The sequence below is a fragment of the Barbus barbus genome, assembly GCF_936440315.1.
Source record: "Barbus barbus genome assembly, chromosome: 42".
Classification (NCBI taxonomy): domain Eukaryota; kingdom Metazoa; phylum Chordata; class Actinopteri; order Cypriniformes; family Cyprinidae; genus Barbus; species Barbus barbus.
The window spans coordinates 27,311,432-27,323,926 of record NC_136720.1 but is presented as its reverse complement, the minus strand read 5'-3'; the positions used below and the strand labels follow the sequence as shown (position 1 = coordinate 27,323,926).

The 12,495-nt window shown below is 42.2% G+C and overlaps 2 protein-coding genes across 3 annotated transcripts in view; one reads left to right on the top strand and one right to left on the bottom strand.

Moving 5' to 3' along the window:
- The window catches only part of LOC306861736 (uncharacterized protein), a 17,543-nt gene extending 12,524 nt beyond the window's left edge, over positions 1 to 5,019 (bottom strand). Inside the window, exons 1-2 of the mRNA XM_079404162.1 lie at positions 4,910 to 5,019; positions 1 to 149 (exon numbers count right to left, since the gene is read on the bottom strand). The exon at positions 1 to 149 is cut by the window's left edge and continues 54 nt beyond it. Coding sequence (XP_079260288.1) covers positions 1 to 149; positions 4,910 to 4,946 — 186 coding nt within the window. The 5' untranslated portion in view covers positions 4,947 to 5,019. The remainder of the gene's footprint in view (positions 150 to 4,909) is intronic.
- A 4,211-nt stretch (positions 5,020 to 9,230) lies between these two features.
- On the top strand, positions 9,231 to 11,505 carry LOC306861519 (uncharacterized protein C11orf98 homolog). Of its 2 annotated transcripts, none has more exons than XM_079403817.1 (4): positions 9,231 to 9,372; positions 9,754 to 9,878; positions 9,953 to 10,050; positions 10,120 to 11,505. In XM_079403817.1, the coding sequence occupies exons 1-4, from the start codon at positions 9,337 to 9,339 to the stop codon at positions 10,218 to 10,220; spliced, it is 360 nt and encodes a 119-aa protein (XP_079259943.1). In that variant the 5' UTR covers positions 9,231 to 9,336; the 3' UTR covers positions 10,221 to 11,505. The 2 variants fall into 2 exon arrangements, with proteins under 2 accessions (XP_079259943.1, XP_079259944.1); XM_079403818.1 differs by having other exon boundaries at positions 9,296 to 9,372; positions 9,959 to 10,050; positions 10,120 to 11,437.
- The last annotated feature ends 990 nt before the right edge of the window (positions 11,506 to 12,495 follow it).

Below are 12,495 nucleotides of genomic sequence, written 5' to 3'. Positions count from 1 at the left end.
CGGCAGCGTCTCCGTCACCACACACACAAACTCCTCCAGCTTCCCATAATGCATCACGCTCTTCTGCTGCAGCACCTGCCACATGAAGGCAGACATCAGGTGCAGCGGAGGAACCAGCAGCCGCAGAGACGCCAGAGGAAGACCGCCGCCTGAGGAGAGACCAGACAGCATCACATAGACACCTGTATCCCACAATGCACTGCCCTTAACTCCAGAGTGCTGGACAAACCTGAAGCAAACACAACTGAGATTATAACACGTTATATGCTGTATTAAACATGTAAACAAAGCATTAATGTTTGCTTACAAAACAGCACTGGTTCTGTACATCTTTATCTAAATTCATGACTTCAGATTTATGTGCCTCTAGAAGCTTGTGTTCTGCAAATTAATGTGGCTTTATTGTTCATCCCAAAATCAAAATGTAGTGTGTGTGTGTATATGTGTATGTATATACGTGTGTGTGTGTGTCTGTGTGTCTGTGTGCATGTATATATGTGTGTGTAACATTTGGACCAATCAGACTCAGCTAGAAAAGGCACAGAACGGATGCAAAGAACCTTACTGAATGGCGCAACAGAAGGCTCTAACAGCTGCTGCACACCAAGCACAGAGTGAAAAAGCCACCAGACAGGACCTGGAAAGAGAATTGTTTCACACAAAGACACTGTTAAAAACAGCGTATGTGGAACTTAACGAGAGGGACACCAGAACTAAGGCCTTAGAAGGCCATCTGCATGCAGCCAGAGCTGAAGTCCAAACTTTGACTCAGCAATTGTGCAGCATTAACAAGGAGCTTGACATGGTTCAGAGAGAACTGAAACAGTCCTACCGACTGTGCATGGACTCAAGTCAAAGGCACCCTGCTGCACGTCACACAGCCAGCAGTGCAAATCCCATCACTCCTGTACACAGATACGAGGGGGGGAGCCAAAGCCTTCTGTTTGACATTTCACAAGTCAGCCTCCTGAAAACCTCTCCAGCTGCAGAAAGAAAGGGGTTTATTCAGACGAGCACTGAAATGGCACATGGAGTGACGCTCAAAGACCTCAACCGAATGGCCAGAAACATCCCTGCATTCACATCAGAACTTGCAGGAGAGCATGATGTTTATACTTAAGAGAAATTGACTTTCACCTGCAGTCTTGGACCAGTGTGAAACACCAAGATAGACTCTATCTGCTCTGGGTCACCGCTAGCCCAGAAGTGCGACGCTTCCTGGCTTGACAGCCAGGACACATCCAATCGGACTACCAGCAGCTTAAACAAGCTATCATAAAGGAATTCTCAGAGCCAGAGTCTGAACACGGACTGATCGCTGCCCTAGCCATCGAACAGGGCCGCCATGAAACTCCCCGTGATTACTACCACAGACTTCGACGAGCTTACTTTGGAGCTCACAGTGAACCTGGGATGGAGGAGGACACCAGCTTCAAGAGCCTTTTCCTCCGGAACCTCCACCCCATTGTAAGTCACCATTTAGGCATTATGGCCTGCCCCACAATGCCTATTCAACGACTGCGTGACCTGACACAAAAGACCTTTAACAAGCACAAGTCCTCTACCAAAGGTGTTTGTAAGACTCCACTGATTCTGAACTGCACAACTCAGAATCCAAAACGGGCACCAGAAGGCACCCAGCATTGCCACAATGCAAGGCCCTTCTACAGAAAGCCACAAGTCAGCGGAGGACAGAGCTGTCACCATGGCAACAGACCCAGGTTCCAGACTAACCACTGGCAGAGCCCATGGAAAAGGCCATCCTTGTCCTGCGAACACCACAGCATGTCCAACGACAGTCCCCCACATCATCCTCCTTCACACAGGTGCCAAACGGATGCTGCACAAGGACAGCTGGACACACCCACTTCTGAGTTACAAGAGCTGCTGTCTCTAGCAAAAGAGCTCCTTGAACAAAACTCAACTGAGGAATACTGCAAAGGACAAACCTCTGACTCTTTGCCTGATGCAACGCATCATCAGACCCCTCCAAGGGAGGAGCATCCCTTAAAACCAGTCGACACCCCAGAAGCAGCCAGACAACGTTGGATGGAGCAACGGGCGCACATGCTCAACAGCGAAACCTCTACCAACACAACTCAGGCAAGCTCAAGTCGGTGCCGCCACAAGAGCAAAGCGACACCGCGAACATCAGACTTCTGGTGACGTTCCAGCAGAACAGAGGGCTAACAACCACCTGCTGCCATCATCACTAGGTCAGTCTGAAACACTCTTCACACTACAAAATCTCCATAACATTTCCCTGCCACCACGGGAACCACCTGCACTCTCACCAGTGAGAGTCTAACCCGGCTGTTCCACACCACGGGTACCACAGATAGCCTACTGGCTAACATCAACAACCATCTGACCCGGACCAACTCACTTCAGAACGACAGGTGACACTGCCTCGACACCTGCTGCACAAGCTCGAGGACCCGCACACTGCTACAGCCTGTATCCCCACAGCATACCACCTGACAGCATCCATCACAGCACCGCGACCACTCCTGGAGACAAGCAACCGCCTGAGAGCCACCACTGTCTCCCAGCCATGGGTGGCAGGTGCATGCTTGATTGTTCTGCATCTTTAACGTCGCTCGCTGTTGTCTATTGGATGGACAACAACGTTTAAAAGGTGGGAATTATGTAACATTTGGACCAATCAGACACACAAATATTGGTTATATTTAACAAATAATCTCTTATGCTCCCTCACCTAACCAAAAGGCCAACTATGAGGGTCTGTGGAGCCTTCCCCCCGAAACACATCTAACACCTAAGAAGGCAGAACAGGTCTCTGGTTCAATGGCAACCATCTGATAAGACTTGTTTTATTGCTCAAAGGAATGCGGGAACTCACTTCTTTGCCCCTTAGGAAAGAGAAATGGAATCTTCTCTAATTCATTCACAGAAAACCCTTTCTTTGAAAGAACACACATATCTTCAGGGCATTGTGTATATTATTACTCTTCTTGTATATGTTTTTGTGTATTGTACACCATTTTATGCATGCTTATGATAGATCACTAGTTAATATCACTCTAGCTGCATCATGTTTAGTCTCTATCAATTCGTCTTCGGATGATCTAATTGAGAGTGAATATTTACTAATATGTCGATACCTATGCACCATATTAGTGTCCTAAGAATCTTTAGAAGTTTGTGCATTAACCCAGCTGAATTACTTATGCAAATTACCATGCTCAGAGACAAAGGGTCGTAAAACTTTCCCTCCAAAAATCCAGGACTTCATTGGGTATGTGACACCCCAGAGGTGTGACCTCTATAGCAGATAAAGCTCCCACTTCAGAGATGCCCAAGAGTCTGCGGTTTTGTTAGATCCTAAGAGGATGTGAGCTAGAACTTTTTGTGACCCTCTAAAGTTTTTGTGCCAGGCCTTTGCGGCCTTGTCTTTCCATTCAACCAACCTCCTTGGACCTCAGCATGATCTCTTTCTTAGCTCTTTTCCATTCAAAACTTGGAAGAACATTTCTACCGGAGAACATTTTTGGAATTCATCACTCTTCAACCCGGAAGAACGTGATCGGAAGCCAAAACCTTGAAACCATTAAGACTTTCATCTGAGACTGCATTCTGGACACTCGACCCGACCAAAGGCAGTGCAAGTATAACATTTAACTAAACGAAACAGAGGTTTAGTATAAGTTATAGACCCCGTTATAAACGGCGCTGATGGTTTTACTGGTGGTTAAATTACTTTCTCCATAACTGCATTCTCTGGTTTTCCTGATGGCTTCATCCATCAACTATCATTTAGCCTTTCCCCATGTATGAGTGATTGTGTGCATGCATGTATGTTTGTTAGAGTAGTCTGCATTAGTGTTTAGTTAATAAAAGTTGTGTGCACAAATTACATGAGTTTCTGATTCTGCCTTGCATATTAAATGTCTCTTTATGATTGTGACCCTTGCTACATGCTCTAATGCATTAATACTTAAGGTGTTTTCTGTGGCCAAGAAAATATCCTTTCTTAGAGTTGATACGAACTTGCACTGAATGTTCGCTGGACGGACAGATCAGCTGATGGCAGTTTAATTTTGCTACAGTTATTACTGTCAGCCGATATAAATAATTGATTAATTACAATTATTTATATACAATTCCCTTTTGAGCTTATAAATTGTTACAGTGTGTGTGTGTGTGTGTATGTATATATATATGTGTGTGTGTGTGTGTGTATGTATATATGTGTGTGTGTGTGTATATCGCACACGTATATACATACACATTCACACACAGATACACACATATACATATACATATATATATATACATATATACTGTAACTGTAAAGCTGCTTTGACACAATTTGCATGGTCAAAAGCGCTATATAAATGATGGAGACCTTGCTGTGTGTACTGTGCTCCTGATCTTATCACAGCACTTATATATAGTTCCTCTTTTGTTGGTTTTGATTGCTTCTATTGTCATCATTTGTAAGTCGCTTTGGATAAAAGCATCTGCTAAATGACCAAATTATTAAATGACTAAATGTAATTGTAAACAAATGTTCACGAGGTCACGTGACGAGTGTAACATGCACATCTGCATATTTTGGCATAACTGCTGATATTCCACGCATAAACACGGTGATGTTCCTACACGAGCAGTGTTTTAGTGCCGGTGTACCGACGAAACATGCTAGCTATCAGATTGTGCTACCAAACACATATAGTAGCATCGTTTTAAGGGTTAGGGTGCGCCGCTCTGTGTTCTGCGCTGATCGCTGCGCAACAATGACTCGGATCAATCAACTCCAGCCGCGGAATCTGCGCAGAATCACCATCTCACTGCCATTCTGCGGCGCTTTCAATGATTAAAACTCATCTGATGCCACGGCGCTGAACGCACTGCTTCGAGTTTCCATAAAACAGCTCTTAATTACCTGTGTTCGCGATTTCAGCGCAGCTTTCTTCGTCCATTGGGAATGTTGTTTGAGCTTCACTAACTCAGCTAAGGCTGCGTACGTGACGTCACATCCGGTCGGAAATATTCACAATAAAAGCGCCGCGAATCAGCTTCAAAAACCTTAAGAAAAGAGAGAAAATGGAATTTGAGAATAAAAAGTGATGAGAATACACGACATTTTAGATTTATATATATGTGTAGAGAGAGTGAGAGCTTGTATCACCTGCTGTTGTATTTGACTGTTAATTTAGAAAATAGTGTAAAACATTCATATTATACTTTTTTTCATTTTTATTGTTTTTTTTTTTTGTCTCGTTAGAAAACCTTTCTGTTAAATTGTAGTTCTATATGATTCATCAAACATCACTTTATCAAAATATGGTGACAAACATGTACCTTCCCAGTTAAGAAAATATTTTGAATAGACAATATCGGTATATTAAAACTCATAGCAGACACACACTCACACACACACACACACACACACACAGACACACACACACACACACACTCTCACACACACACATGTTGGTTTTTGTGGTTTATGGGTACTCTCCATAGGTGTAATGGTTTTTATACTGAACAAACTGTGTGTGCTATTGCCCTACACCAACCCTACACCTAAACTTAGCCCTCACAGGAGACTTTGTGCATTTTTAGATTTTCAAAAAAACACCATTTAGTATGTTTTTTAAGCCTTTTGAATTACGGGACATAGGCAGTGTCCTCATAAACCACCTTCATATTGTAATACCTCTGTCATACCCATGTCATTATACACATTTGTGTCCTCATAAACCACATAAACATGCACACACACACACACACACACACTCACTCACACACACACACACTCTCACACACACACACATACACTCTCACACACTCACACACACACACATACACTCTCACACACTCACACACACGATGGAACGACAATAGCTTTGAGGGCTTATTTTGTTTTTTTTGTAGCTGTCAATATATATATTTATCATTTTGAGCAGGAGTCCAGGATTCGTTGGCAAAACATTGTTAATATGCACCTATACGAAGAGCATTAAGACAGCATTATAAAATGAAAAGGCGCGCTTTGATTCTGATTGTGATTGTGAATGTGATTCTGATTGTGATTGTGATTGTGATTCTGATTCTGATTCTGATTCTGATTGTGATTCTGATTCTGATTGGTCAAGACATGAGCAACCACTGCTTTTCAGGAACTAAGGTAATGACCCATTATCTGAAATATGTGATATAGCCTGGTCCGTTGGATTGGATTGCTTTCTCTCACTACATTTACATTTTATTTACATTTAGTCATTTGGCAGACGCTTTTATCCAAAGAGACTTACAATTGGGGAATACAAAAAGCGATTCATCTTGAAGAGGCAGTCAGACAGAGGAAGTGCTCGTAACACCAAGTCTCAGTCATTGTTCAAATAAGTACAAGCTAGTAAGCGGAGAGAATGGATAGAGGGAAAGATTTTTTTTTTTTTTTGAGTTTAGGATGAAGTCAAGTACTGCCGAAAGAGATGAGTTTTCAGTTGTTGCTTGAAGATTGCCAGGGATCCGGCGTTCCGGATAGGGGTGGGAAGATTATTCCAGCAGCCAGGAATGGTGAACGAGAATGTTCTGGAGAGTGATTTTGAGCCTCTCTGTGACGGTACCACAAGGCGTCGCTCACTAGCAGATCTCAGACTTCTGAAGGGGATGTAGGTTTGTAATAGTGAGTGGAAGTAGGAGGGTGTTGAGTCTGTGGTAGTTCTGTACGCAAGCATCAGTGTCTTGAACTGGAGGCGAGCTGCCACTGGTAGCCAGTGCAAGGAGATGAAGAGAGGTGTAACATGCGCTCTTTTGGGCTCGTTGAAGATCAGTCGTGCCGCTGCATTCTGAATCATTTGTAGAGGTTTGATTGTGTTTGATGGCAGACCAGCCAGAAGAGCATTGCAGTAGTCCAGTCTAGAAACGACAAGGGCCTGGACAAGATGTTGTGCAGCATGCTCTGTCAGAAAAGACCTGATCTTTCTGATATTGTGTAGTGCAAACCTGCAGGATCGACTTGCAGTGTGCTCTTTGAAGGTCAGCTGGTCATCAAAGATTACACCAAGATTTCTGACCGAAGTTGATGGGGTAATCATTGATGAGCCTAACTGAATCGTGAAGTCATGCCGTAGAGTCGGAGTGGCAGGGAAGACAAGAAGTTCCGTCTTTGCCAGGTTAAGCTGTAGGTGATGTTCTTTCATCCATGCCGAGATGTCCGCCAGGCAGCCTGAGATCCGTGCAGCTACCGTTGGGTCATCTGGTTGAAAAGAGAGATAGAGCTGTGTGTCATCGGCGTAGCAGTGATAGGAGAAGCCATGTGCATGTATGATGGGACCCAGCGATGTAGTGCATGTGGAGAAGAGGAGGGGTCCAAGAACCGATCCCTGAGGAACTCCAGTGATCAGTTGATGTGGTTTGGATGCCTCCCCTCCCCAGGCCACCCTGAAGGATCTACCGGTGTGAGAGGATTCAAACCAGCGAAGTGGAATCCCAGTGATGCCCAGTGATGAGAGGGTAGACAGGAGAATCTGATGATTGACAGTGTCAAAATCAGCAGAGAGATCCAGCAGAATGAGGACTGATGATTTGGAATCAGCCTTTGCAGTTTGCAGGGCTTCAGTGACTGAGAGTAGCGCAGTCTCTGTTGAATGGCCACTCCTGAAACCTGACTGTTTAGCATCCAGTTTGTTGTACTGTGAAAGAAACCGCGAGAGCTGGTTGAAGACAGCTCGTTCGAGTGTTTTCCCTATGAATGGAAGGAGAGAGACAGGTCTGTAGTTATCTAAAAGAGAAGCATTTAATGTAGGTTTTTTGATCAGTGGGGTTACCCGAGCCTGCTTGAATGCTGTGGGGAAGATGCCTGTGAGGAGAGATGTGTTGATAATGTGTGTGAGTGCCGGTAAGAGTGTGGGAGAGATTGTTTGGAGAAGGTGTGAGGGGATTGGGTCGAGAGGACATGTTGTAGGACGGCTGGAGAGGAGAAGTTTGGATACTTCTGCCTCGGTGAGGGGACAGAAGGAGAAGATGGGAGTTAGAGCGGTGGATGTGGGTGATCGGAGGTCCTGCGGAGTTGAGAACTGGTTACTGATTGTTCTAGTTTTGTCTGTGAAAAAAGAGGCAAAGTCATCAGCGGTTATCAAAGTGGTGGGAGGTGGAGGAGGGGGACAGAGGAGAGAATTAAATGTTCTGAAGAGATTACGCATGTCTGGAGCGCTGGTGATCTTGTTGTGGAAATGTGAGGATTAAGCAGTGTGGACTTCAGTAGAGAAAGATGAAAGCAAAGACTGATACCTACTCAGGTCCAACGGATCGTTTGATTTGCGCCATTTTCTCTCTGCCACTCTGAGTTTGGTCCGATTCTCACGAAGAACTACAACAGAACTGCTCCAGAGTTTGTTTTCAATCTCGTTCAGGCAGTCTCGGACCGATTGTTTTGGCGTGTTCACATATATATGCCCAAACAAACCGAGTTAAGCAGGAAACTCGCCAGGATCCGTAACAACGGGCCAGGTGTGAAAACACCCTAAAAGCTCTGCAGGTACGGTTTGTGTTCAGCCAATACTGGTTAATCTTGCTGTTTGATGAAGAGAAAGAGATACAATATAGTAGAAATAAACATGTTAAGACTCTGTAGAAGCGGAGGACTGTTATTATTATTAATATTTTTAAGGACTATTAATGTGTTGTAATGTTTGGTTGACCAATCAGCGGAGAGGGGCGTTTAACTCCGCCCACAGATCAAATATTCAAGTAGTTTATCCCTTTTCTGTCTCTGAACATAAAAACAAAAAATGAAGCCAATTCTTGATTTTTCGTTTTGTTTGAACAAATGCAAAACGAAAAATGTGCCGTTTTTTTATTTATTTTCCGTTTTCAATATTAAATTAAAAAAAACGAATTATCCGAAGGTACACGGTCCCACTTAGCAGCATAAAATAATTGTATAATCTTGATTATATGCTTTCTTATTAATGTATTACATCACAGCTTTGTGTATCTAAATACTAAAATAATTATTTAAAATATATAGGTGGTGAATTCTGTTCACTGTTAAACAAAACATAATAATAGAACTATTGTTTAAGAGTAAACAGAATTCACCACCTATATATTTTAACAAATTATTTTAATTGTCCTCATTTGTAAGTCGCTTTGGATAAACGCATCTGCTAAATGACTAAATATAAATGTAATTGTCTTTATTTCTCTCTCACTTGCTGATTCTCTGTTGTAGTAATCAATGTAGTAAAAACTTTAATGACGGTTTATACTTGCATTCTGTAATCTTTATTTAAATTAATCTTGGACTTTTATTATGTACAGTTCTCTGGCGCTGGTTTCCGGTTCAGACACAGCAGCAGCATGGGACCAGGAGGGAAAATAAACAGACCCAAAACTGTGAGTTTCTGCATCAAAATCATTGGGTTCTGCTGAGAAGTGTGTTTCTCTCATGTTTACGCCTCCTGTTGTATATTTGCTCTGTCAGACTTATTAAAATGCTGATTTTAAAGCGTGATAGAAGCACATGTTCAGTTCTCGACTCTGTTCTGGGATGTTTCCGTCTCTTAATCACATCGATCCGAGGCTACAAATCTGTTCTAGTTACTATTCATACAGTCAAATAAATCATTTAAATAAAGCCGACTATAATTAACACTATGAGGTTGCATTGTCCTTTGAATTTTAATAAGGATTTTAGATTTCCAAACAAAAATGAGAGATTTTATGACAGTAATGCAGTAAAATGTGTCGTGTATCGGCTCTGCGGTAAATCTGCAGGAATTGGCCAAGAAGCTGTTCAAGAGACGCTGGGTTCAGAAACGAGAGAAGAGCAGGAAGAAGTGTATCGTAGGAGCCGTGATCGACCGGGACATCATCACCAAACACCATCTGAAGAAGAGAAGGTTTGAGTTGATCAGCGTCTCGTTGCATGGTGTCTGGTTGCATGCACTAAACTCGTATTGCTCTGCGTCTCCAGCTCCAGCTCCAGAGCCAACATCACGCTCTCGGGGAAGAAGAGGAGGAAGCTGATCAAGCAGCTGGCGCACATGGAGCGAGAGAAGCTGGCCGCAGAAGGTACGGTATATCTGCTTCAGTGGTATCTCTGCAGCGGTCTGTCCTCACACACACTGCTTCTCTTCACAGCAGAGACACAGAAGACACTCCCTGCTCCTGCTGCAGACAAACCCAGGAACAGCAGAAGAGCCGGCGCAGCCGACCACACAGACATGATGGATGTGGAATAAAGCAGTTTACACAGCCTGGGCTTGGACGGCCTTCATGGCATTACAGCCAGAACGTGTGTGTGTGTTGAGAAAAAATATTCATCAGCACAACTGTTTTCAACATTCATAATAATCAGAAATGTTTCTTGAGCAGCAAATCAACATAATATCTGTGTCCCTGCAGCACAGAAGCAGTCATGAGTAACACAGGTATATCTGTAGCAATAGACAACAATACATTGTATGGATCACAATTATACATTTCTCTTTTATGACAAAAATCATTAGGATATTAAGATCATGTTCCATGAAGATATTTAGTACATTTCCTACCGTAAATATATCAAAACTTAAAACAAAGAACTTCATTTGAACAACTTTAAAGGAGATTTTCTCAATATTTAGATTTTTTTGCTCCCTCAGATTCCAGATTTTCTAATAGTTGTATCTCAGACAAATATTGTCCTATCATAACAAACCATACATCAATATAAGATTATTTATTCAGATGATGTATGAATCTCAATTTCATAAAATTGAGCCTTATGACTGGTTTTGTGCTCCAGGGTCACACATTATAATGATTTCTGAAGATCATGTGACGCTGAAGACTGGAGTAATGATGCTGAAAATACAGCTGCAGATCACAGAAATACATTACAGTTTAACACATATTCACATAGAAAACAGCTGATTTACATTCTAATAATATTTCACTGTTTCTACTGTATTTTTGATCAAATAAATGCAGTCTTGGTGAGCAGAAGAGACTTTTCAAAAACATTAAGACACATTTTTCCAATCTTTTGAGTGCAGTGTTTAGTAATCAGCAGCGGGTGTGTGTCGCCCTCTACTGCTGCGGATGCGCCACTGCACCGTCAACAACACGCTTTACTCGATTCGACACGTGGATTTATCAGGATCAATTTACTTGCTTTACACACACAAACTTATTTTACAGCTTCATAATTTAATAAAGTATTAAGCGCTGCTGCTGTAGATGCGCTTCATGTTTGTGTCCAGCAGGCGGAAGTGACGCATCACACTTTCTCTGCAGAATCATGGGTAATGTAGTTTTTCATGAAGAATATCGCTGTTAAACATGATTATTTTAAAATTAAGCTGATATAATGCGGGCTGACTGCTTCAACAAAAGCAAACCATCGATTAACAACCTTGCAGCTCACAGTAGCTATCATTAAAAGTTTATAAGTTAACATGAAAAATAAACTCCCCTATGAAGGAAATGAATGGGATTTTTACTTCCGTTTTTCACAACTCGATATTAAACGCACTAATAAATTATCGAGAAGTTTCGTTACTTCTAATTACATTTCTATACTGCTCCGGGTGTGTGTTCACGGTGTGTGTGTGTGTGTGTGTGTGTGTGTTCACTGCTCTGTGTGTGTGTGTGTGTGTTCGTGTGTGTGTTCACTGCTCTGTGTGTGTGTTCACTGCTGTGTGTGTGTGTGTTCACTGCTGTGTGTGTGTGTGTGTGTGTGTGTGTGTGTGTGTTCACTGCTGTGTGTGTGCACGTTGGATGGGTTAAATGCAGAGCACAGATTCAGAGTATGGGTCACTACACTTGGCCGTATCACTTCACTTCATTTATTAAAATTTACAGAAGACGCTTCGCACTCCACCCAAATGTTACTTTTTTAATGTATGGACGAGGCCCTTATTTAGCTTTTGTTTTATAATTTTAGTTTAAATGTATTTATAAGTCCTACATTTATTTCAGATTTGACATCTGAAGTCATCAGCTGTAGACGCGCTTCATGTTTCTGACCAGCAGGCGGCGCGCATGCGCAGAAAGCTCATTTTAAATTCCCATCGTTAATAGATTTAACTCTAATATTGATACATCTCATACATTGACCAATGTCCAGCAATACCCAAGACATCATAAACATGACCAGTTCATGACTTAATCTAACATTTAAAATGATGCATTTAGTAAATCTTGACAGCACTCAGATCTATTTAAGATATATTTGCTGACACATCCATGTAGTAAAACATGTTTAAAGCGTGACGTAAAATAACATTATTAATCTTCTCATCACTGAGTTGAACTGGTAATAGTTTATTTTGTAAGAAATAACGCATTCAGAAGCGCAGATGTGACGCAGAACTACAGCTGCATAGAAGCCCAACGAGAAGAAACTAAAAGTTCACTCAGTTTTATTAAAAAAGATCATTTCATTTGTTACAACAGCTTATAGACGCGACTGAATGAGCTGTACACATCCCATTTATACAATGTTTTACATATAAAGCATCAATGAACAAAAAC

Excerpts from the sequence above, each read along its gene's own strand:
- LOC306861519 (XM_079403817.1), top strand. The coding sequence starts at position 9,337 with ATGGGACCAGGAGGGAAAATAAACAGACCCAAAACT. Across the intron at positions 9,373-9,753 it reads AAATAAACAGACCCAAAACT|GAATTGGCCAAGAAGCTGTT; the intron begins GTGAGTTTCTGC and ends GTAAATCTGCAG. Across the intron at positions 10,051-10,119 it reads AGAGAAGCTGGCCGCAGAAG|CAGAGACACAGAAGACACTC; the intron begins GTACGGTATATC and ends TTCTCTTCACAG.